Source organism: Aspergillus wentii, assembly GCF_001890725.1.
Source record: "Aspergillus wentii DTO 134E9 unplaced genomic scaffold ASPWEscaffold_4, whole genome shotgun sequence".
Classification (NCBI taxonomy): domain Eukaryota; kingdom Fungi; phylum Ascomycota; class Eurotiomycetes; order Eurotiales; family Aspergillaceae; genus Aspergillus; species Aspergillus wentii.
Window position 1 is genome coordinate 583,325 of NW_024467835.1, and position 23,526 is coordinate 606,850.

General features: G+C 49.2%; 8 protein-coding genes across 8 annotated transcripts; 1 reads left to right on the forward strand and 7 right to left on the reverse strand.

Annotated features, from left to right (window-relative positions):
- Positions 1-130: 130 nt before the first annotated feature.
- Positions 131-1,805, reverse strand: ASPWEDRAFT_39951 (anaphase promoting complex subunit DOC1). Its single transcript, XM_040835220.1, has 2 exons — positions 1,212-1,805; positions 131-1,136 (listed from the first exon to the last, which is right to left on the reverse strand). The coding sequence occupies exons 1-2, from the start codon at positions 1,681-1,683 to the stop codon at positions 313-315; spliced, it is 1,296 nt and encodes a 431-aa protein (XP_040688525.1). The 5' UTR covers positions 1,684-1,805; the 3' UTR covers positions 131-312.
- Positions 1,806-2,080: 275 nt separating this feature from the next.
- Positions 2,081-4,094, reverse strand: ASPWEDRAFT_39952 (phosphatidylserine decarboxylase 1). The gene has a single exon (XM_040835221.1). It carries the CDS (start codon positions 3,972-3,974, stop codon positions 2,319-2,321), a length of 1,656 nt encoding a protein of 551 aa, XP_040688526.1. The 5' UTR covers positions 3,975-4,094; the 3' UTR covers positions 2,081-2,318.
- Positions 4,095-4,652: 558 nt separating this feature from the next.
- ASPWEDRAFT_27544 (uncharacterized protein) lies at positions 4,653-6,660 on the forward strand (the record flags this gene model as incomplete). Its single annotated transcript, XM_040833005.1, has 2 exons — positions 4,653-4,943; positions 5,014-6,660. 2 exons carry the CDS (start codon positions 4,653-4,655, stop codon positions 6,658-6,660), a joined length of 1,938 nt encoding a protein of 645 aa, XP_040688527.1.
- Positions 6,661-6,788: 128 nt separating this feature from the next.
- Positions 6,789-8,192, reverse strand: ASPWEDRAFT_480119 (phosphoglycerate mutase family protein). The gene is made up of 4 exons (XM_040837045.1): positions 8,068-8,192; positions 7,714-8,015; positions 7,079-7,648; positions 6,789-7,016 (listed from the first exon to the last, which is right to left on the reverse strand). The coding sequence occupies exons 1-4, from the start codon at positions 8,101-8,103 to the stop codon at positions 6,917-6,919; spliced, it is 1,008 nt and encodes a 335-aa protein (XP_040688528.1). The 5' UTR covers positions 8,104-8,192; the 3' UTR covers positions 6,789-6,916.
- A 1,053-nt stretch (positions 8,193-9,245) lies between these two features.
- ASPWEDRAFT_110642 (40S ribosomal protein uS8) lies at positions 9,246-9,927 on the reverse strand (the record flags this gene model as incomplete). The annotated part of the gene is made up of 2 exons (XM_040828193.1): positions 9,246-9,505; positions 9,795-9,927. The coding sequence occupies 2 exons, from the start codon at positions 9,925-9,927 to the stop codon at positions 9,246-9,248; spliced, it is 393 nt and encodes a 130-aa protein (XP_040688529.1).
- A 1,382-nt stretch (positions 9,928-11,309) lies between these two features.
- On the reverse strand, positions 11,310-14,418 carry ASPWEDRAFT_51106 (karyopherin beta; the record flags this gene model as incomplete). The annotated part of the gene is made up of 8 exons (XM_040837545.1): positions 11,310-11,496; positions 11,556-11,667; positions 11,722-11,959; positions 12,019-12,351; positions 12,405-13,250; positions 13,311-14,117; positions 14,234-14,292; positions 14,379-14,418. The coding sequence occupies 8 exons, from the start codon at positions 14,416-14,418 to the stop codon at positions 11,310-11,312; spliced, it is 2,622 nt and encodes an 873-aa protein (XP_040688530.1).
- Positions 14,419-15,669: 1,251 nt separating this feature from the next.
- On the reverse strand, positions 15,670-18,583 carry ASPWEDRAFT_51107 (putative anaphase-promoting complex component Cut20/Apc4; the record flags this gene model as incomplete). Its single annotated transcript, XM_040837546.1, has 7 exons — positions 15,670-16,049; positions 16,108-16,257; positions 16,314-16,380; positions 16,432-17,178; positions 17,231-17,804; positions 17,869-18,217; positions 18,316-18,583. 7 exons carry the CDS (start codon positions 18,581-18,583, stop codon positions 15,670-15,672), a joined length of 2,535 nt encoding a protein of 844 aa, XP_040688531.1.
- A 409-nt stretch (positions 18,584-18,992) lies between these two features.
- Positions 18,993-21,015, reverse strand: ASPWEDRAFT_27549 (uncharacterized protein; the record flags this gene model as incomplete). The annotated part of the gene is made up of 3 exons (XM_040833006.1): positions 18,993-20,660; positions 20,716-20,926; positions 20,984-21,015. The coding sequence occupies 3 exons, from the start codon at positions 21,013-21,015 to the stop codon at positions 18,993-18,995; spliced, it is 1,911 nt and encodes a 636-aa protein (XP_040688532.1).
- Positions 21,016-23,526: the final 2,511 nt, after the last annotated feature.

A 23,526-nucleotide genomic window follows, 5' to 3' on the forward strand; every position in this document is an offset into this window, starting at 1 on the left:
TTATGTGCTAGTATATAAAATGAGACATGACCATACACATATACTTATTATTCCTCAGTAGAACTGCTGTTACTGTAGCTGATATCTTGGCTTGGTTAGTACGAAGATGAGCACAACATTTAGAGATATTTCCTTAATATTAGCTATAACTGAAGAATGGGTATCTTAACAACCGAGAAACTCCGAATGGATCAAATCCCCTTTTATAACAGTCTTTTTTTGCCGTCCACTATTCCGTCTCCCTTGCTGTTGGTCGCGACAAAAAGAAAAGCGCCATCAATGGCCTTCAATCCACAATGTGAACTGAATGCATTATCGAATCACTGGCTCTCCCATCCAATCTGGTTCCTCTAAGCCAGTTACCTTTCCCCCATCAGCATCACCATTTCCATCTCTTCCATTATCGTTGGCAACTCCACGGATGGACTTGCGAATGCTGTGTCTCCGAATCCGACCATCGTTAGCAGATGGCCCGGCGCCCATCCGCTGGCGGCCATCGTCACGAGCAAATACCTGGAATCCACGAACGTGCGTATCCTTTCCGTTCTGGTGGTTCTCCATGATGCGCATCTGCAGCACCATGGCTTTCAGGACATTCCCAGCGTACGGGTCATCGTCGTCGTCGTCTTCGGCCGTTTCATCATCATCGTCCTCGTACGCCCCTTCGTCGTATTCGATTTGGTTCTCGGGATCGGAGAATATGTACTTCGTTTGTCCCTTTTCGCCTTTACCTCGAGTGCGAGTGCGTTTTAACCGTTTCCTTCTCACCCAGCCGCCGCTTCGGCCTCCAACGCCTTCAAGAGGCACATCTACCCAGCCACATGGTGCTTCTCCTTCCCAGGTTGCAAACTCCACGAGATCGTTGCCGCCCATGCCAGCCTGGAAGATCATCTTGGTTGGTGTGTAACTCTCGTCCATTTCGAAATCGAGGTACACGCGGATCCGCACGATGGCGACGAGTTTGAAGAAGTGAAGGCTGAGCGTGTGTGGCTGAGGTCCGTCGGATTGCCAGTACTGCATGGGCGAGGGGTTACGAAGAGCAGAGACGCCACAGCCCGGTTTGTGGGTGGAAACTGTCCATGAAGCAAGAGAGGAGATCTCACGCAGGTTGCTCGGGAGAGGGGAGGGGGACTTTTCTGCAAGATGACCTGGTAGATTAGCAACCAATTGAGTTATAATTCGTTATATATACGTATTAGACCAATACTTACCTCGATCTTGCATCATCTCGTCTTCTTCCTCTTCCTCCTCCTGATATTCCTCTCCAACCATCCCATCTGCATCTTCATCCGATATCTCAACCTCATTCGCTTCCGGATCAAGGTCGAAGTTTCTCTGATCAGGCTCAAAGCCATCCTCATAATCGTCTTCTTCCTCGTCTTCCTCCTCTTCGTCATCCTCATCCATCATCTGCGGCCGTTGCCGACTCGTCACACCCCGCCCAAACAAGGAGAAGAGAGCTGGTGCAGAAGCACCATGAAGCTGATGCGGCGACTCGATAGACTCAATCGGTCCCGACGATGGATGTAACTGGGGTGTACCGCGCATAGGAGGAGTTGTGAACTGCAGCTGTGGGTTTACGCTGCCTCCATTGCCGACTCTGGCTGCTGCGCGTGGCTGCGGGGAGTCCGTGTCTGGATGGTCTTGCGCGGGGTGTCTTCGGAGTAGGTGATGACGAGGCATTGCTCTTGTTGTTGGCTGAGATGTTTATCCTCAAGCGAGCATTATGGTACCCGGTATTGTTCTAGTATATGAGGTTAGAATTTGCGGTTTGAGTAATTGTTGTTGCGTGCAGAGGTGTAAATACAAAATCATGGCGTCCTGGAGACTTGGAAGCTTCATTGTTGATGTCTGCTTAGTCATGCATTTCATTGTTTACTGCATAACCCTCGGCTTTATGCCGATAATGGTTGGTTATTCTTTTATTTATATTGATTAGCTTCTTGCTGGGCTAAATTTATAGGAGTCTATATATTTGTGCCAATTCTGTTCTTCTATACTTCGTGGCGCTGTTGCTATCGTCTTGTCTATATCCATCACAGGTAATCAATCCAGAGAACACATTTAGATCAAACTTGTAGTTCATTTATAGGAAGCTGCAAAGAAACAAAATAGTTGATATTATTCGAGCTAGGGTGTCGTACGATCTATTTAGCAAATATACAAGAGATGGTATGGTATGAGCAGTGCAGAATAAGAAAACCGAGAGCCACTGCTCCTAGGCTTTGCAATGTCAAAGAACAGGGGAAAAGCAAATATCAGCTGGGAATTTGTTGAAAGTCCCAACCGATTCGCGTATTAAACAAAATGGCCAATTTTTAAGCTTCAACATCCACAAATCCCAGCTTTTCACCCACCTTAACACGCTGGCCCTTCTCGATGGACCAGTTCCATCCGCCTTCTCTTTCGCCGCCTGTCCAGCCGGCATCGAATGACTTTCGAGTTCCCACAGGAGCCTCGAAGACGAGTACGATAGAGCTACCCAGTTGGAATCCACCCATTTCCTCACCACGCTGGAGGGGATGTCCACCCAGTGTCCTGCTGGCATGGAGATAAGTTGCCTCGACAAAGCCAGGGTACTGCTCACCCCGCTTGGCGGCCAAGAGAGCAGCCATGTCAGCTGCAGTGTCGGTTGTGAGGCTGTTGGTGCGCAACTCGCGGTCAAAATTGACCTTGATCGATCCCACGTTGGTGGCACCCACTGGGGTGTAACTGAAAAAGCCCCAGCGCCAGCGACCCAGGAAGGCTACTCGTTCATTCAAAGTGAATAGACCAGGGAGGTGGCGTTGCAGGTACGGGGAAACAGAGTAAAGTTCTCCGGCAAAGTGACGACGGCTCTCAACAACCCATGGCACCGGGGAATGGAATCGGTGATAATCACCTGGGGCGAGATAGATGACCACATAATAGAGTGCGTTATTCGACATCGGTTTGGGAGCATACCATGGAGCACCATCGCCCAGAGCCAAATCAGCCTTGACCTTGGCCTCTGAGGTGGGCCTTGAGGTTGTGGAAGCATCGATAGATGCCGCTCGTTTCTTTCCTGCGGCTCCAGGTTCTCCCGCAAGAAGGGTAGGTAGCGTGTAGGAGATGCCATTCATTTGAGCAAACTCCTCATCGGCTGCCATGTTTGCTGCATCCTTCTGAGAAGGTTCCAAGAAGTGGTCGGTGAATTTCTTTTTGTGGTCAGCGTTGGCCGGGGTCGCAGCACCCAAAAGTGCATCCAAACTGTACGTTACGCCCTTGACTTGCTCCACTTCACCGCGTTCAATCAAGCCAAATTGCAGAATACGACCGTCGGAGGGAGATAGAATGGCGCGTGGGTCAGGGTCTAGAGGGCGGACGCCCGGCTTCAACTTGCGGTAGAAGAAGGCTGCCAGATTCGGGTAGGTATGAAGATCTGGCTCGCCCACCTCGTCCAAGTTGACACCGAAGGCCCAGGAGTACAGCTTAAAGCCGGGGACACGAAGATAATAGGGGAGTTCGAGTTCATTGAAGCGTCCCCATAGTCGCGAGATTGCCTTGAGAGGCAACGTCGACATGATTTGAACCTGCCATGGTCCGCTAGGTCTTATTCTTTGACGTGGAGGAGGCTTTCCATATTCCCATGCTTCTTCCCACGCCTCTTGTTCTATTCGTCGTCTTTCCGCCCGTTGTGTCTTGTAGTATTGCAACAACCCCAAAAGACCGATGCCTAGTCCGACCGGGATAGGATACCATTCCACCTTGGTGTTCCGCAAGGCAAAGCGGAGTCTCGAACCGAAAGAACCCTTTGTTTTATGATCATAGTTGTAGTTATTTTCCTTGTGATATTGATTCCATGACTTCGAATATGTCGAAAACTTTTTGGCACCGGTCTTACGACGGCCAGGCGCCGTGAAAGAGATGGGATCCATCAGTCCAGCCTTCTTCCCAGTAGAGGAGGTCGCAAACTTCCGAAGGAGTACAGAACGGCCGGAGAGGCACACGACCATAACGCGGTCTTACTCCAAGGACATATTCTTCGCACAGCCACGGGGGCAAAGGGTGTAGATGATTAGATATTAGGAAAAAACAGGTTGACAGAAGCGAAAGAAACAAATTGGGGGGCCGACGATCATCACGAGAAGAGGAGAAATCGGTACTTTTGCATCACGCCGAGTTTCGCTCGGCCTCACCGCCTGGCAGATCGGGATGTGAGATTTTCCGCTTCTCCGCTTCTCGATGCCTGCATTTGGCTTCATCTATTGTTTTTACATTGCTATTTGTTGCTAATATTTGTATTGAATGGGGTTGTGAATCTGAGGATCTGATTATAAATTGTTGTTCATATATATATACTATAAGCAAAGCGTTAACGTTGGGCAGCTCCAGTGGCTCCGCGGCATATTATCCCCTCTCTATCAGGAAAAGGACACCGTCACCTTTCATCATCGCTCTTTTTCTCTTAAACTGTCGCTTCTTGTCACTCTTTGTGTCTACTTACCTTGCAGTTTTATCTTGTCGCTAACCTCGACTTGGTTTTTTTTTTTTATTTCAATTGAGCCCCTGGCGCCCGTCGAGTCGTTGCGCTGACGTATTATCGTGACGCGTTGAACTATCTCCACCTTTAGTATGAGCTCTTGGATATCTTCAAGTTGAACACCTGAGACAGGCAAATTATCCCTCTCAAAATGGCCACCATTAGTGATTCTACTGGAAATCCTCCGCAATCCTCCTCAGCGGATTCGGGAAGCAGCATTCGCAGCATGATTGCCTTGCATGTGCTGTGCCCATCACTCCCTCCTCCCAACCGCTTCACCCTCCACGATCTTCCCCTCTCCACGACAGTCGCTGGCCTCAAAGCTCGAATCTCGCAGTCAATACCAAGCGAGCCTTCTCCAGGGAACCAGAGATTGATATACGGCGGGAAACCGCTGTCGAACGATGGCGTAACTTTGCAGAACATACTAGAGCCGGTGGACGTGAGTGATCATGACCCCAGCCAACCTCATCCTGCCTCCAGATGGCATGCTAACTAGCGGTTGAATCCAGCAATCTGAGTATTCCATGCATCTGGTTCTTCCTCCTGCACCCATTCCCTCTGCCACACCAATTACCTCTGCTAGTCCTGTCACGCCCACGCCGACACAAGATTCAACAGGGACTCCCACGCAACGGAACCCTTTTCTCCCTTCTAGTCGATTTCCTCTGCCAAATGTCACCCCAAATGATCAAGGAATAAGGCAAAGACGCCCAGTGGCTCCTTCAGCACCCAATGAAGCCCAAATAGAATTCGAGCTACGTCGTAACATTGAGGCGATCCGGCGACAGATCGATGCGCAAAGACGAGGCGCGTCGCCATTGCGCACAGAATCACAGGAAGCCGCGACTACATCATCTTTCAATCCACTCGCTTCCCATCCAAGTTCCTCGTTGTTTCCCCAACAAGGCGCATGGCAACCGATGTCATCCAATCTTTCGCATCCACCTTTGACATCGACAACTACTACGTCACATTTCACCATGTCTTCTGATGTAGCCCCATCTAGCTCTATTGGGGGAATCAACCCGGAAGATCGAATTCTATACGAAGTACAACCGCGCCTACAATTGTTACGCCGAGATATCGAACTAGAAGAAGATCTACTCCGCCAAGGCATTGCACCTCCTATCAGCCAAATCACCAGAATACGAACACAGCTATTTCAAATTCTTGATGACCAGTATCGGAATCCGGGCGCCCCACGGGATGGTACAGTTGAATCCTTGCTCTCCCGCATTCTCAACATATATACTCGCGCAGACCAGATCCGTGTCTCACAATCTAGCCCCGCAACTTTGCAAAACAACAACCCGGAACGTGTCACGACTACTGAACGTGAAAGGGCACCTCTGTACTTACTATCGTCCCCCGATGGATACCAAGCTCTAGTCACGTCGCCTGGTGGAACAGAATCGATTCAGTCATCACTTGCCGCGCTTCGTGCCGCACACACCCCGGATGCGTTACCTATTCATGGTCCCGGCCATCCGCCTGATATGCATCGTAATCCAAACGCAGCCGTTCTTGAAAATGCTGTGCGCCAGGCCGTGATGAATAATAACCAGCGACAAGAGCGCGTTGGACTAGCGCGAGGTGTGAGACGTATCTGGTTGTTTGTTCGGTTGTATTTCTTTTGCTACATGTTCAGTGAGCCGGGCACCTGGACGCGTATTTTCTTCGTCACCCTGGCTGTGATAATTTCTTTGCTTTCGGAAACAGGTGTACCGCAACATCTGCATCGGCTTTTCGTTGCGCCTGTACAGCAACACCTCGAGGGTCTGGTGCACTTTGTCCCAGATCAACATCTTCGTCCACAGAATCAAACGCAAGCTGCCACTGGCCAGGCCGCTGTGAACCCGCCTAATGGGCCTGTAGATGGTCGTGGTCGAACCTTTACGTCTGAGCTGAGGCAGAACTTTAGGAGAGTGGAGCGCTCTTTGGCACTGTTCATTGCCAGCTTGGTTCCGGGTGTTGGTGAAAGGCACATAGAAATGCGCAATACTGCTGAAGCAGCTCTAAATGCAGAGCGAGCGCGTGGGGAGGAAGAAGAACGCCGTCGACAGGAGGCCGGCAACGAAGAGAATGCAGAGCAGCCGCCGCACCAGGAGGGCGAAACTGCTCGTCCAGAGCCAGCACAGCATGACGATCGAGAATGAAACATAGCACGATACCCCGTCAGGAATATGATAGATCAAGAGCGATTCTTGCCTTTTTTGGTGCTTTCAGCGTTCACATGTACTCCTACAGCATACATACAGATTTGTTATAGAAGCACGCAGGATCGCGGAAAAAGAATTTCCCATGTAGATTCTATGAATATATCCAAAGGAATAACTTCAGATATTGAATATCTCAAACACAAGATTGTGGGCAAACCACCAATGCTCTATCTATATAGTTCTATGGTCTTGATCAAAGCTTTGTATCCGCAACAAGTGTAGAGGCTGAAGTAGGCAAAGCAGACGGCGGAGCCATAGGGCCCGTGTCGAACGATTCCTCGCCATTGAAATGCCTACGAGAGGGGTTAGCACAGCCTCAACAAAATCGAAGAAAAGGGGTACAGAATATACGAACCATCCTCTTTCCGCACCTCCACTCAAAAAGCTACAATCCCCGTTACCAACACAATCCCACCCACCTCCAACCCCCTTTCCACCCTGCCAGTTGGGAACGCTCAAGCCCTCGGATCGTATGGGCTTCGTCCCCGGCGCCAACAAATCCACACCACCAGCAGAGCCCGCAGACGATCCCGATCTCCGCTTAAACGTACTTAGTCCGGCCGTGAAGACGTTGAAATCCTCCTCTCCGCTATCGGCTGGCATTTTCCCCGTCAATGCCCGTCCGACGGCAACCAGCGGCGCCGCATGTGAGCAGATGAGGACGGCCTTGCTAGTATGAGCGGAGGGCGGCTGCGTCGCTTCTAGCGCGGAGATTTCGGCGTCCAGGTCGGCAATTATACACGCCAGGGCCGTGGCCAGGCGGTCATGGAGCTGGGCGATGGTTTCGCCGCGGGTGGAGGGATAGAGGTGCGGGGTGTAGGTAGTCTCTGGGTTAGGTGGGAGGAGGGTTGGGAAGTGGGTGTGAAGGGTTTTGGGGGAGGCAGGAGAAGGGTGATCGAAGAATGTAGTTGGACCGAACCATTCCCTGTTAGAAGTCAGTATATCATACCTTTCGAATGATATCCAACACAAGGAGTAGATAGTACTCACGCTACCCCATTCTCGATTCTAACATCAAACTCTGCATGCTCATCAACATCACCTCCATTCTTCTGCACCTCCTTCAACGCCTCGACACTCGGTTTAATAGTCTGTAGACACCGATAAAACGGGCTCGAGTATACACGGAACGGCTTGGGTTTGAACTCGGCACTGGTGAAGTGTGCAGCCAGTTCATGCGATTGGGTTACTCCGTAAGAGGTCAAGGTGGGATCCGCAGGGTTTCCGGTTGGAGTAGGGAATTGAGCATGGTAGGTGCCGGTCTTGTAGTCGATGGTCCAGTTTAGACGGTGCTAGGAGGGGTTAGATTGGGATGTATGAGTTTGGTAAGGGTGGGTAGCTTACGCCATGACGGGTGAGGTATATTGTGTCCAGGGGCATTTTGTCCACCGGAATGTATGTATGTACAGGGTATGTTGACGGGATTGTATGTGAACTGTCGTTCTGGAGTCGCGGATAGACGATGGTTATCTTTGCGGGGAAAGACAACAAATTCACCGGCAGAATTAAAGCGGTAAAGATGGGCCTCGGTCCGATATTGGGAGTGTACTCCGTACATAGTCTTAGTTCGAATATGGATGTATCATGTCAGTATGATGCGTTCTGGGGGTTACCTAGTCATGGCTTCCGATTTCTGCCTAGAGATGGTCAGCATCGTCAACATCTTCCCCATTATTCATCACAGCTTTCGATAAAATAGCGACAAGACAAACCCCAGCGAAGATGGCAGCAGTAGCGCGTCCTTCTGAGGCGCATTTCAAAACCATGGTTTTGACTTCACACGCCCGGGACCCTCGTGGCTATCGGTGTCTAACTAGGGATTTGACAACCTGTTCCCATTCTCACCAAGTACTGGTCACCATCGTCAACCGCAAAGACCACTCGTCATTGACTGTTAGGCTCCTTGGCCTCCAGCTATCAAACCAGCGAGTCTTGTACCGAGTCAGAATCGAACATCAATGACGACTCTACGGTTTCAGAAGCAGATATCGACGAATCGATAATGGCAGCACGGGTCGATATGTCTGAGTTGAATGAGAGCGAACCAAAAAAGTGCGTCTCTTGGTCCGTGGGGTTCCAGAAGAAAAGAAGGAAATGTTCATAGAAGCAGGTGTGCACACTTTGCTTAGAGTACTGCAATGGGATAGGGCAGTTGAATGGCTATGAACTGCTAGATAGAATATTAGAAGTGCATTGAAATTTCATGTATTGAGGTTGGAATGCTATCTCATTTATACACCCAGAGGACTAGTGAGGCCGAGGGTAGGTATATCACTGGATCTACAAAGTATACAGTAGCAATAGTAAGAAAGATTGACGGAAATAGCCGACTTGATTTCATAAGAGCGTGAAAGTCACTCTGCAAGAAAAACTATCTACGGCGTATACGCCGGGGTATTCTCCTCAACTGTCCGCCAACAGACTCCCTTTACATTTGAGGAAATTCATCGCTCGTACATCATAACCATGTCATGCTGTTTCCGACATTGACAAGACAAAAACTTTTTCTGTTCGTGAAGTGTCTAGTAGAAGAAACCGAGGAGCTTGCCGGAGACGTGCTTGCGGCGGGCCTCCTCGTGGTCCATGATACCAGCGGAGGTGGTCAGGACGACGTAGCCGAACTGACGAGAGGGAAGGAGCTGGACAGCCCACTTCTCAATGTCACGGAGCTGGACGGGGTAGCGGGGGTTGATGACACCGCACTTGTTGAGGCGACCGTTCAGCTGGATGACAATCTTGCCGGAACGGTGGTCGTCAACCTCCTCGAACTCTCCGATGTAGCCTGAAAAAAGAATAATGTCAGTGATGTTGCAAAAATATAAAGGCTGCCTGATACAGAAAAAACGCTCAGGAAGCTTGTAAGATCTCCGCAATGTTTAAAAAACAATCAATATCTCGGATACTTAAAGGGCGGACGTCGTGTGAAATCGAGACAGGCCACCTAGTTATCAACCCGAATTTTTCGGCGCAAAAAATAAAAAAAATAAAAAAGCAAACAAAAACACAACACATTGCGGAGATCCGAGCAAGCGACCCAAGCGAAAAGACTGAGACAGAATATAAGGACATACCGTGCTTCTGCATGACGTGGAGGAACTTGATGATGACCTTGGAGCTAGGTCTGATCATGACCTGGCGACGGCCGGCCTTCTCGGCGTTGTTCATGGCGTTAAGCGCATCGTTGAGAACGGAGGTCTTGACCATTTTGGCGGTTCGAGATTCTCAAATCGAGTTTGAAAAAATTGGGATAAGAGGTATCTAAAGACGAAAGGTCTTTTCCCCCAAAATGCCACCGATTTAACGGCGACAAACGGAGATTCCGACCGCATAGAGTCAGCCACCAGTAGTCCTGAGCATAAAGAGTGCCCCTTTTGATTTCTCAAAGGGTTCTTCAGCCCGTGCCGCGATGAGAGAAGCGTATCATCCTGGCTTCGACCATCGAATCCTCATTTCGATTGACGACCAAAAACCAGCAATGATTGCTCTCCCAGACTAGCTGAGAGGCTGCAGATACGGGTGAAGAGGCGAGCAATAGTACATACCTCGAGGGATGTTCCGACGTTGATGTTCGGCAGGTTGTCCAGGCGCAGAAAGGAATATCAGGAGAAAAAGTGAAGAGGCTAGCTGGACCCATTTTTCGTTGGTGCGCGCGCTTAGGGTTTGTGCGTTGCGGGCCCTTATCTGATCACGTGCTGATAGACACCGCCATTCACGCCTAAGGCATACATTCCGCTTTTGATATATCCGCACGATTCACAAAAAAAAAAAGATGAGCACTACTTGACGTTGAAAGCGACCATAATTCTGGCTCGCCACAAATGCTTATTGAAGATTTTGTTTCGTTTCTATACAAGGTCTCTTGGGGAACATCATGGATGTATGTGTTGGATTATACGTGGAACCAGGGTTAAGATTTCGTGATGATGATTGTCTCTTCAAAGGGATACATGACTTCTTGGGCATACATGAGTTTTAAAAAAGCAAATGCTATCAAGAACAGGGGTCTTGTCTAATTAAAAGGCGATGTAGAGCAAGGGAAAAAGAATCAAACAAATGGTGATAGTAATAGTAAGGAGAAAAGAATCAAGGGCAAAAAAGGAAAATGTTGATGGCATCCATTCGGAAAAGGTGTCATGAAGGGGAGGGGAAAGGGGCCCGAAAAAAGGAGGCGATGATAACGCGTTGCCCATCAAATGCGTGAAGACTGGGAGAGGGATGTATGGGTAAGGGTAGACGTGAGGGGAAGGGGAAGAAAGGGGAGGGGAGGAAGTTTTATTTTCCGCTTGCGGATTTGTGAATCGAATATTCGTGCTGCAGGGAAGGGGAGGGGTTAGAAAAAAGCTCGATTCTCATGGTGCCGATGCGCAACATTCCAAAGGATGCAGACGTAATCGCTTGACATTGTTGCTGCGACTGATTGATGGCACGGCGTCTGAGTGCCCCAAATGAATTGGGCCTCACTCTAGGTGAGACGGGTCACCTCAGTCAGTCATTTCCCTTGGTAAACTGTTTGCCAGTTCTTTACTGCAAGGGGAGCTGTCTCGAGAAGAGCGATCAATAACTTATGATGAGCGGATGGAGATCTCTTAAGACATGGCAGCAGCAGTCGACAAGGTGACTTGACGCTTGACCTGCTCACGGGTCCAGCGAGCGGTGTCGACTGTGCGAGGGCTGTACTCTCTGTTCGACTTTGTCTCCCGGACGAGAGAGGTAACCCACTCGTTGCGGAAGAAAGCGGCAAACTCGCCGTTGGGGAAAGCATCAGCCAAGTCACTGTGAAGGATGGTTAGCAATCATTATTCACACGTGCAGGTAAAGTAGGTTAAACATACCCCAGAACACCCATAGACGACCTCATCAGGCCCTCGCTGCGGTTGCTAGGGTCCTGAGAGATGAGGTGAAGAAGGCCGAAAATAGACTCGACAAAGGGCTGGAGTTGTGCGGCTGTCACGAGTTTAGCATATTTTCATGTTGAGCATAGAATATGATCATGCTTACCCTGCGGTGTGCCCTTGTACGAGAGGAGAATACCACCCCATGCGTCCATAATACCTTCACGAAGCGAGATAATGTAGTCCAGCATTTCCATAGTTACATCCGAACTGGCTGTCACAATCGACGCCTGCTGGAGCACCTGGGCAACAACAGGCAGATATGTGTCGAATTGTGTTCCAATAGCCTGAGCAATATCTCCGAAGGTCTCGAGGATAGCAGGCTTGAGCTGGTTGGTAGAGCTCTGTGCAAGTGGGTTAGCATAGAAGTTTTCATATCATATAATGGGGGTGGTTCTCTTACTCTCAGGTTGTTGAGCAAGTAGTTCATGAAGGTGTCGCAGTAAGGCTGAACCTTCTCGTTCAGGGCACGCGAAATGTCGCTGACCAGACCGATGGCCATGGCGCAGAGACCAGGCTCCTCTTGATTACCAAGAGCATTATAGAGGAATGGGGTGAAAGAGTCCATGTACTTGATGAAGTCGTCCTCAAGAGCACCAGCAAGCGCACCAGCAGTGGCGAACACCACATCAGGCACACTGGACTTGGGAGGGACGGTAGACAAAACCTGGAGCAGGACATGCATAATGCGGTCCGCCTGGGGCTTAATGTCGAGTTCAAGGCGTTGAACAATGGCCTAAAGAGTCAGTAAATATGCCTCTTATAAATATTATACTAAGAAAAACTCACCAAGAGCACACTGGTAATGCTAGTCTGCATCTCCTCCAATGTGATACGGTCCTCGACGTTAATAACCTGCTGTTGCATGGGGATGGTCTGTTCGAGACGCTGGATCATGACATCCGAAAGGGTGGCGACCATAGGCAAGCTGTCGTTGGCAGCGTTTGTGACGAAAGAGTTAAGGACCTCGTATCCAGCAGTGCGGAGCTGGTTGTCAGCATCCTGTCTCTCGGTGAGAGTGAGAAGCGACTTGACACTGTCCTGGAAGTGCTTGGAGAGCGGGTTGGTCTGGCCACCAATGTCACCGGCAAAGCGGTCGGCAACGTTCATCAAAGCCCAGCAGCAGGAGCTGGCGATCTTGGGTGTGCTAGCAAGACCGTTGAAGAGGCAAGAGATAAGAGGTTGAAGGTGAACATCGGGGTCAAGTGTCTCGGAGCAGAAGTCACACACGCGGCCCAGCGCGTAGGCAGCAGAGTCACGGACCTGGACGGAGCTGTCCTCCATCATGCCAACAAGGACACCCAAAGCCTGCTTGATGAGGGGCTCCAGGATCTTGGGGTCCGGACCATCCATGATGGCACCGAACGCGGCAACAGCGGCATCCCGACGGTGCCAGTCCTCGTTACGGATGTTCTCCTCAACGAAGGACAGAACAGGCTGGATGACATCACCCTGAACGCACTGAGCGTAGAGCTGCAGAGCCTGGTAAGCAGCGCGTGCAACGTTGTACTCATCATCACTAGCATCCTCATCCTGCTTGCACATATCAAGCAAGAGAACGGGAATGACCTCTCGGGCCGCAACACGGGCAAAGCCGAAGAAGGGGCGAATCTCAGTGGAACCCTCGGATTGGGCCTATTATAAATGTGTCAGCGGAACATTCACTTGTATAATCAAATAAAAGATGGCACCAACCGCAGCGTTGTCATCTTCAATAGCAATTTCCTCTTCGCAAACGGTGCACCAGAATTCAATAGCGAGCTTGGCAACATCTTCTTCCTCGCTCTTCATGCCCATAATACTCAAGCCAAACAGAGCCTTCTCCATGTAGAAGCGCATCTTTTCGTAGTAGGCTCCCATGATACGGTTCAAGCATCCGAAGGCACCAGCCTGGACCTGGAGGTTATCCGCCTGGGTAGCCTCACAGACAACTTGCATGATATAATTCCGCTCACCCTCATTGTCCATGTTCGAGCGCACGAAATCAACGGAGTCACTAAGAGCCTTGATGGCGGCATATCGGATGTCCATGTTGGGCTCCTCACGGCGGGCACCCTGGACGACAGCCGTCAATATAGCATTGGAGTGGGCGGTAAGACTGTCCCGAAGGTCGGCATCCTGGGATTCACAGATGAAACCGATAGTGATCAGAGAGGCCTGCTTCGTTTGATCCGAACCAGACGCGACATTCTTAACCAGGATGTTCATCAACTCGGGCCACTCATTGCGAGGAAGTTCGATGGCGGCGATAGAGACGATAAACTGGGCGGCGGACTGGCCGGCCCGTCCGTCCTTCGAGTTGAGGGTCTGGAGCGCAAGCTCCTTGACCTGAGTCTTAATTTCTGGGCTGATCTGTTGGTGCCATTTTCCTTGCACCTCGCGTAGCCGGGCGAGATCTCTGAAAGTGAAAGCGTTCTTCAAAGCGAGACCAGCGGCCGTTCTGGTGGAAGATGCGGCGTTCTCGTTTGCAAGTTCTTGACCGAGAGTAGTCAAATAGGTAGCCTATACGACAGAAGCGATGAAAAAGGTCATTAGCAAGTCGGGTTCGATGCCAATAGACAAGAGAAGAAAAAAAGGACATATGAGGGGAGGGGCCGGAAAGGCGGGGGGAAACGTACGAAGTCGACTTCCGCCGCGTGAAGCAGCTGCTGCTCAGCGCTTGTACGTGTCGCGGCATCTATAAAAGAAAAAAAGAAGACAAGCAGTTAGTTAAAAGATTCCTACCAGGATCATCATTGCCATTCGAGATAGGATGTAAAGTACCTGGCGACAGGGTGCCCTCTAACACCTGATTGACGTTCATGTTGCCTTATGCGAAAATTGTAAAAAAAAGACAAAGAGAAGCAAAAGAAAAAAGAAGAAAAAGAAAAAATTAAAAAAAGACAGGGCCGATTAAGATTGATTAAATCCCAGCCAGACTGTAAGACTGTCCACAACAAAAAGAGTGTTGGTGTGGACCGGGGAATAATTCGTCTAGTGAACAAAGGTTGTTTTTGTGGATATGACGAGGCATGCACCAGGTCTTTCCGGGAGTGGAAGAGAGGGAGGAAAAGGTGCCTTAGTGCACGCCAGGACAAGGGAGAAAAAAAAATAGGGAGACGACGGAGAGTCCCTTGGCAAAAAGGATGGGGGGAGGAAGGAAAATGAAGATGAAATATCCTAGGATGGATAGTATAGGTAAATGTTTTTTTTTTTAAGATTGATGAAGAGAGCAAGTCAAGAGAAGAGAAGAGGAAGAGAGGGAGAGAAGAACGACAGAGGGTCAATGATGCGTTTTTTCACTTTCAGCAGCCAAAAAAGAGGTTCAGTTCCAGAGCAGCGAGCAGCGACAGCCGCAACGGCGGGCGCTGATTGGCGGGCTGGGCAGTTCGATGAGTCAGCGCACGTGACCCGATGGCCAGACGAAAGCGTAAGAAGCGCTGAACAAGGCTTTGTAGAGGCTTCAAGACACGAAAAGAGTCTTCATTTGAATCAGTATGAGATAGTTTCTATGTTTTCTCTATTATCTGCAACTATTTACCCTCCTAGTTGTGCTTTTTCCGGCCGACTGTGGCCTGGATGCCATTGCCCCTCCTTTGCTTGTTTTGATTTTGCTCCTTGAAGAACTGCCGCTGCCCACTTTGTGTGGCCCCGGCGACCGATGGATCGACCCCAGGGCGTCAACCCCAATGGACACACAAATAATGCAAGAATGATGCATGGAGAACGGTATCCAGAGAATCAGATGGAAGGGTTTAGAAGAAAAGAATAAAGAAGCCTACACAGTCCAACAGCTAACAAGAGAGTGAATGGAGTGGTTCGCTCCACCTATCACTGTCTAAATCATCAGCTAGTCTATATCTGGCTACAGCTTCACGGATAATGGCTAGGGTAGCAACAAGAGAGGGGTGTTTATCCACCATCCCTTTGTCATGGATGATACCAGGCATCGGAATGTTTGACCCTATACAATCCTGCCACTTGCATCTGCAAATGATTCATCCGTTTCAGAGTACCTTTGTATCATTAAAGTCGTGATCATACCTATGCCTTGTAATAATGCAAATAACCGAATCTATTCATTTTCATCACCCTCCTCCCCCTCGTCTTCTTCCTCTTCTTCATCCTCCATTTCAGCATCAATATCGAGCACCTCGTACCGTAGTCCATCGCCGTATAACACGCATACTGCCCTTCGGCCTTTTCGTCCATTAACATCAACCCTCACGGGCTTGGCCTTCGGGCCAGACTTTGCGAATGTATGTTTGATCGCATTCACGTGCGGGGAATCCAGCGAGAAAAGATCCAAATCCATAGTGGTCGTAACGGGTTCCGCGGACACCGGGTCGTATTCACTGTCGTTGTATTCAATCTCTATAGACGGAGGGTCGACTTCAGGGCGACTGGCAACCGATGCAGGCTGGAAGGGGAAGCTGAGAAGATAAGCAGATCCTTCTGTTGGAAATATCAGTAATGAGCATTCGAAATCCGAGAAAAGGAAAGTATAGCATACTATCATCCGACCAAAGGATCGTAAGGGTACCATCCTCCACAAACTGTACCTGACGGATTTCCCCTTCCTGTAGAGATATACCTACTACCGAGGTAGTCCGAGTCGAGCTTACCCCATTGGCAGAATCAAGAACAACACGATAGATGTAAACTAGTTCAGAAATATTAGTATTGGCAGTCCTTCCAATCAAGGAATAAGCAACATACAGAGGTGCCTCGACTTGAGAGATCTGGTAGCTATGTAGATCGAAGAGAATGTCCCTTCCTCAGTTTCCTGGATTCTCATCAGCAAAGTCCATCATCAAGTGTATTGAAATGGGCTTACCTCATAGCGCATGGTGATATCGGTGGCATCCTTATCACAGTCCGAGTGAAGCGCAAGAGGTGATCGGTGAAGGATCCCCCTCCGTTGTGTCAATGCAATCTGTCCAAACACTTTCTCGAACTGCAACCCCAGACGCTTCGTCAAGTCATTCAGCTTAGGGTGTTCCACTTGATCAGCACCATCATGGCCAGTCTGTCCCTGGCTCTGTTGCTCAAGCAGCTTCTTGAACGTATCGTAGAAGGACCTGTCATGCCCGGTAGGTGCCCATTTATCCGAGCTGGTAGTCTGAGGTGGTCTCGGAATGCCCATCATGGGAAGTTGCTGGATAAAATTCCGCAATTTGCTCTTTGTCAGAGCACCCTGTATATACTGCAATGTTTGAGGATATTCAATCATGTCTGTCTTTTCCATCAGCTCCTCTAGAGTCTGGGACATAGGCTCCGCACTCTGCATATCAATCTCATGACGAAGCCACTTGGCAAACGAGACGAACTGGCTTAGCTCTTCGTTTGTGTTGATAAGAATGTGGTGAGCCAGGAGATGAAGACAGTCAAGTGTCTCAACAATTGCATTCAAGTCTGATGTCTCCAATCCAAGAACCTCGCTTAGCTTATGGAACTTCGATAGTCCAATAAGTCGGCTAAGCAACACTTCGCATCTCTCCAGTGCCGGAAGAAGACATTCATGAGTCAAACGACGAACATTTTCGTAGCCGGCTGAAACGGCTTTTTCCCATCTTTTGTGTCCCTGCATTCAATCAGCAAACATAGCTGTGTCAGATATCAGAGATGATACATACTCTTTCTCCAACAATATCAACCAGGAATTCCTTTAGCGGGTCAAAACAATCCCCAGTCACCACCAAGTGATAAGCCGCAGTAACAAAATCGCAATGGCACTTTTCCTGAAGATCCTCAGTGACACTACGCATATACCTCGCCGGAAGCTCCTGGGCGTTCTTCCATTCAAGCTCGATCTGTCTCTGCACCTGACTGATGTACCTCAGCAGATTCTGCAATTGGGTTGTCTTGTAGGCAAGAAGGGACAAGTATCTCCCCGACTTGGTGATAAACCGGAGATCGATAGTCAACAGACTCAAAGCACCCGGTTTGCTGTCCGAGTCTGACGTAGACGTCAACAACGCATGGGTCGAGCTCAGAGGGTGCGAGACATGCTGGAGAATCCTGCACGAATCAGGCACACCAACAGAGCCCCCGATCTGAAAAGAACCAATCTCAAAGCAGTCAAAGATACGCAGATGTACCATGCCATCGTCAAACCCCACCAGAAGCACATCAACCGAGTCACTCGTATTCTTAGCAGCCGAATGAAAAATCGCATCAATCGACGCTCTCGAGCTAAACACATCATCACTTGGAAATCCCGTTAGCCCATAATCAAGTTTTTTTTCTTGGTCAAAATGAACTAGCTACTCACTCACTTCCCGTCGCCGGCAACGTACTCAGCTTCGGCAACGAGCTCTCAATATCCAACAAGGCTAGCTCCCTTGGTAAATCTGCCTTGAGCAGTGCAGCGGCTCGAGACGGGTGAATGTCCGGCGACAACAGATCCTCGACGGTAATCTGCCCAGCCGCTTCCTGCAAGTGTCGCTGTGCAACCTTGCTGTCGGTGAAATTGACGCCCCAGCCCAGACAGCTTACCTTAACGGGTTGGGGGGCGTCTTCGTCTTGCACTTGATAGGCAGGGTAGTGGTGGACCGTCTTTCCGCTGTACGAGCTGATGATACGGATAGAGTCATCCGCACATGCGACGGCGAGGAGATGGCCTGGATTCAATCCGTTAGGTATGAGTAACTTAATAATAGAATCAAATATGTCGCATCAAGAGAGAGAAAAAATAATAATAATTCAACAGAAAACTCACCATTCCCCTTCCACTTCACACCCCGAATCTCCCCACCACCATCATCCTCGTCCAGATACGGGTCCCCTCCAAAAGAGCCCCCCAGCACCCTCTGCCCATTCAGACGAAACACCCGGAGTTCCTCATCGTCCGTGGACAGGGCAATGAGGTCCATCGTGGGGCAGTACGCCAACGTGCTGGCCTTGCATTTTGCCGGTAGCGATTTCTCTCCGACGGGCGTGAGCTGCGGCTCATGGCGCAGCAGCTGCGATGTATCATCATCAGCCATGGTTTGTTCCCTTGTTTGAGGTTGTATATTAGACCATGTCTTTTGTTATTGAACGGGGCAGTGTTTTTGGTTCTTTTCCCCTTGTTTTCTTTGATTGCTGTTTGTTGGTCGAGGTGCTTTAAAGGGTGGATTGGATGCAGACCGGGATTCTTGGCACGCGGTTGTTTTCTCGCGTTGGTGTTTGGGTTGGATTTGATGACAACCCAGCCTCATGGAGTTCGAACATTATTATTATTTTTGATTAAAAGTAATTTGGCTTAGAGGTGTAATGGGTACGAATTGAAATGTGTAATGGTAATGATATGTTGAAATTGAAATTCGTTACTACATGTCTATATACTATGCTCCATCGTTCAATGCTATATATGATGCTTGAAGGTAATGGTAAACACCAATTTTCGCTCATAAATCAAATAAGATTTGTTCCAGATTGTATCATGTTCTTCAGATAACTCAATTCATCCATCATCTCCTGCATCGTCGCAGACTGTCCAGCGATTTGGGCATCGCTGAAGGAACTGTGGCGTCGGCCCGGCTCAGCGAGATTTCCATTCTGTGCCTCGTCAACTCCCTCGGGTACGACTAGAGCAGAAGCATCAGGACTTGGCGAGAGTCCGAGAGCATCGATTGACTCCATCGCGCCAAAGAATGCCGCATGTCGTTTTGGGTTGGTTTCCACATCGTCCACGCCACTGATGCAAAGTCCGGGGATGTCAAGATCGGATGGGGAGAAGGAGACATTGAGATGAGGGAGAGGAAGGTCCATGCGAGGAGAGTCGCCGGTGGTGGAAGTGGCAGGTGACGGGTGAGAATTCACCGTGAGATGGGGAGTGTTTGGGTCGCTGTGAGCCACACCAAGACCAGATTGCAGGTCTGGAACTTCCATACTGTCCGCTTCGGCTGGTTCCTGCTCAAATTCAAAGTTGAAAGTTGAAGCGGACACCATGGATTCAGGGGAGATCGCATCGTTATCCGTACTCCATTCAGAAAAGTGGCTTTTCTCGTATAGTGAGTTCTCGTCCGTAGACTCATCTGTTGCACTGAAATCAGAAAAGTGACTGGCCAGTACTTCCATGTCGAGAGCCTCTTCCCGGGCGTCAAGATCGCGCAATGCTTCATCCATAACGGAAGATGGTGTGTTTGGGAGTGTGGGGAGTCTTTTCTCTCCCACAGTGAATGGAGTCGGTGTCGTATCGCCGGTAATTGCCGATTCATCGGCAGGTGGTTGTAGGAAAGGCGAACTCTTATGAGCCGGTATTTCATTCAGTTTTGTGTGTAAGGTAGTGTTGCTGGAGATATCCCTCCCTGGGCGCGTTTCCAGCGTCAGGGGGGTTCTTCGAGGCGAGGAGCTCCTGGATTTCAATTTCAGAGCACGTCGATCCTGGATTGACAGTGACCCAGACTCGTGTTTGCCAGAAGAAGCGGGACGTGGGGGTAGAATAATTTCCGTGTCCTGAGTTTCCAAGCTCCAGCGGGAGTACAGACCCTGTCCGGGACCGTCATAAAGTCGACTGGCTGAGTGAGAGCGAATTCCCTCACGGCTAGTCCCTTGCGACTTAGTAGAGCGATGTCCTGAAATCGGTTTCTCGTCGTCCGTGTCGTTGATATCGGGCGAAGATGTATTCAAATAACGGAATGCTGCTCGAAGGCCTCGGCTTCTCGGCGGTGACACAGAGCGAGCAGTTTTATAGCCCGAGCCCGCTCTCACATCGTGTACTTTAGACTTGCTTGCAATGTGGCTAGGCTGAGATGCAGTTCTGTTGGTAAGCACACTCAGTGGAGAAGCGCTGAAAGACCATGGTGGGGTTGCCTGCTGGAGCAGTGGGATAGAAGTTTGAAGACGGCTTGGTTTGGGCTTTGGTGGCTGACGTGGGTTCATGAACTTGTCCTCGGGGTTCATTGTTCGCATATCCGATTTCTGGGAGCCAATGCTGTCTTCGCGGGTATGGGTTGGTAGACTATCGGGAAGGATAACAGGAACAAAGAGGACGTTGACCGGTTGGCCGGGAAGAAAAGGACAATGGGAAGTCACCGGCTCCGCCTCGTTGTAATGTTCCACATCGTCGTCCAACAAGTACTGTCTCGATGGTTAGATGGTTTCTCAATTGAACAGGAGCTGGAAGGGTACGAACATAATACCAATAGGTGCCACCCATCTTGAGCCCACCAGAGCGTCCAGGATGCATATGAGCTGGAGATCCATCACATATGATATCCGTGAATGTATGGCACCCCCTCCATTGGCCTGGGCCAACACGTTTATCCCTCTCCATAATATATGGCTTGGAAAAGTTGTCCCATGAGCCCAACAACTTGACCGATCTCACATTTGGGCTGGTAGAACTGCATAGCTTGTTAGAATCCCCGGCCTGTATCTGAATCATTCGACATCAAACTCACAGCAGGAATGTCATTAACGTTGTGGAAGACATTTTGTCAGTATAAATAAATTCCTTCGTTGATTGAAGTTTCAATATTGAAAATGGTTGAAAATTATTGTAGAAATAGTCGGAGGGGTAGAAGACTGGCAGGTGACAGGTGATGCCGGAAACGGAACTGACAGCAGCCAAGATAAAACCGTAGTGATAAGGAATGCGTGAATTGAAGTATACCGCAAACGGACTGTAGTCGAGAGCACCGAATATATGAAGCAGTAAAGGAGTGTGTTGTCCAAAGACCGGCTTGGACAAAAGGTGTTGCTATAATTACAGAGAAAGCCTTGACGTTTCGACAAGTGGTGCGGTCGTTTCTTCAGTCCGAAAAGAAATTCGAAAGGTTTTTATATTTTCGAGGTTCGCGCGCCACCAATGCGATTGACAGGTCAATATAAGATCCAGGGTCAGAGGCGCAGAGCGTTGGCAAGCGCCATAATACCCTATTATAGTGTAGCGGAGTGTTTTGAATGAGGGCGATGATCGATTAGCCGCGACGTTGCACACGTCAGGATCGAGACAATTGAATGTTTCTGAGACGAAGGGACAGGATGAAAGCACGGCCAATGAAGCCAGTGAATTGAAGGACAGAAGCGCCGACAAGGCGGATGGGGAGATGGAGGTGAATATCAGCGCTTGTGGGTGTGGCGGCGGTTTTGTATGGGCGGATGGAAGCCTTAAATGATTTCACACGTGGTTTGGATGAGGCTAGGAAACCCGCCTTTTGTTTCTTTTTCCTCGAGTATTTGTAGGCTCAAGGGAAATAGATTGCGGAGAGAAAGTAGATGGGATGACAATAAACAGCGAAATAACTGGTGCTAGTGACTGACTTGCATGCTTATCATGGCCCACGAGTCACGTCACACCCCTGCAAGAGAAGGATTTTAGGAGAGAAGATGCGAAGATGAGGGCTGAAAGGAATAAAAGCGACCCGGGAAAGAGGAGAGACTAACGACTAGTGAGAGAAAATTTGGGTAAAAAAGCAGATGGCTTGAGATCAGATCCGAACAAAGCCATCTCATCCACGGTTGCGAGAGATTCGATCACCACCGGAGCGGGACCGAAGACGAGGAGAAGCTGAACAGGCTGAACTAACTAATAGCGACCAATACCAGCCGTCATGAAGCGAAAGGACGTGCACGCACTGGCGCCAATAAAGGCTATGCAGTGAAGAGGCAGTGATTGACTCCGGATGGACATAATCTCGCCCAATCAATATGGAGTGGATTCGGTGGAGAGGGAAATTTGGCGATGAGGAATGCCATGACAGATCGAGTGGCTGGGATCGAAATATAATACGAGCCTTACAGAACAGGGACAGGGTTATACCCATATTGACCTACACAGTTCTAGACAGAACATTTATAAAGGAGGTTTATATTTCTTTCTATGAATTAATTCTCAGATATCTATATTCCTTGTACTCCCTTCACTCTGTCCTACAATATTTATCAGATACTCATAGGTAGAGGTAGAATGACAAATACAGTAATACAGATACGGAGTAATACATCCAATAAACTTGCAGATCATATTAAGCAGAACCAAAACTTGCGCTGGGCCACGTGAGAACAGAATAATAACGTGTGCGATATTGCGCTTTGGGCCACATGAAGGGATTTTAAATAATACTAAGATAGTCGTGGCTAAGCCTTCATAGTAATTGTAGTAGCCTGGTAGTAGTTTAGTTATCGCGTATTGGCTATTTGTCACTGTCCAATCCGAGTATTCTCCTGGCTTTTTCCCTCTCGGACTTGACCGATCATCGATCGCCAACCACAACTCTTTTTTCCTGCAGGTACGCCTTTAGCTCTTTGCGGTGCCCGGCAACCATCGTGTTTATTCTGCGAACACGACGCTTTTCGCCTGTCGCTTGTTCATCCTTCTATTCTTGCATCCTTGTCAACTTGTCTCTGTTCCTTGTCCAGCTGAATGGGACAGGGAATCCCCGCCATCTGACAGGCCATCCGGACAATAGCTTTGTTGATCCTGTACAGGGGCTACGGGACTCCGAGTGTAGACCGATCAGATCATCGGAACAACCCTACAGGACATCCTTACTACAGCCAGCCAGGGCAAAAATGAGTCTCAAGACATCAATATCAACAACTTCGCATTATCAACAACGCAATCTAAATCTGTTGAATAGGCTTATACGGCTGCCTTTATCCCTGGCATGGTTGATCCATCCCCTACTCCACACGGGCGCCAAAGTTGGCGCCTTCTGCAACGCGTTTCACATCAACCTCCTGTGATGTGTCAACCGTATCCAATGCAAGAGATGCTTTCAATATGACTGGTACTGGAAAAGTTCAATGCAGATTCAAGGGTCAATCATCGGTTTCGGTTTCAGGAATAATAAGAGCGTTGCTAAGCAGTCAACGAGTCGTGCAGGCTGCAGAATGCAGACAGCTGTCAATGCTACTCTGTGTCGAGCTAATTCACAAAATGTGGATTGTCACTCCATATTGAGTCGCTGATCTCTTTCTTTTATTATTCTATACTAATACT

Bases quoted from the DNA above. Each gene is read 5' to 3' on its own strand.
- ASPWEDRAFT_39951 (XM_040835220.1), bottom strand. From the start codon at position 1,683: ATGCCTCGTCATCACCTACTCCGAAGACACCCCGCGCAAGACCATCCA. The intron at 1,137-1,211 runs GTAAGTATTGGT...GTCATCTTGCAG, and splicing joins CGAGATGATGCAAGATCGAG to AAAAGTCCCCCTCCCCTCTC.
- ASPWEDRAFT_480119 (XM_040837045.1), bottom strand. From the start codon at position 8,103: ATGCCCCTGGACACAATATACCTCACCCGTCATGGC. The intron at 7,649-7,713 runs GTGAGTACTATC...GACTTCTAACAG, and splicing joins AGAATCGAGAATGGGGTAGC to GGAATGGTTCGGTCCAACTA. The intron at 7,017-7,078 runs GTTCGTATATTC...CCCCTCTCGTAG, and splicing joins GGAGGTGCGGAAAGAGGATG to GCATTTCAATGGCGAGGAAT.
- ASPWEDRAFT_39952 (XM_040835221.1), bottom strand. From the start codon at position 3,974: ATGGTCGTGTGCCTCTCCGGCCGTTCTGTACTCCTTCGGAAGTTTGCG.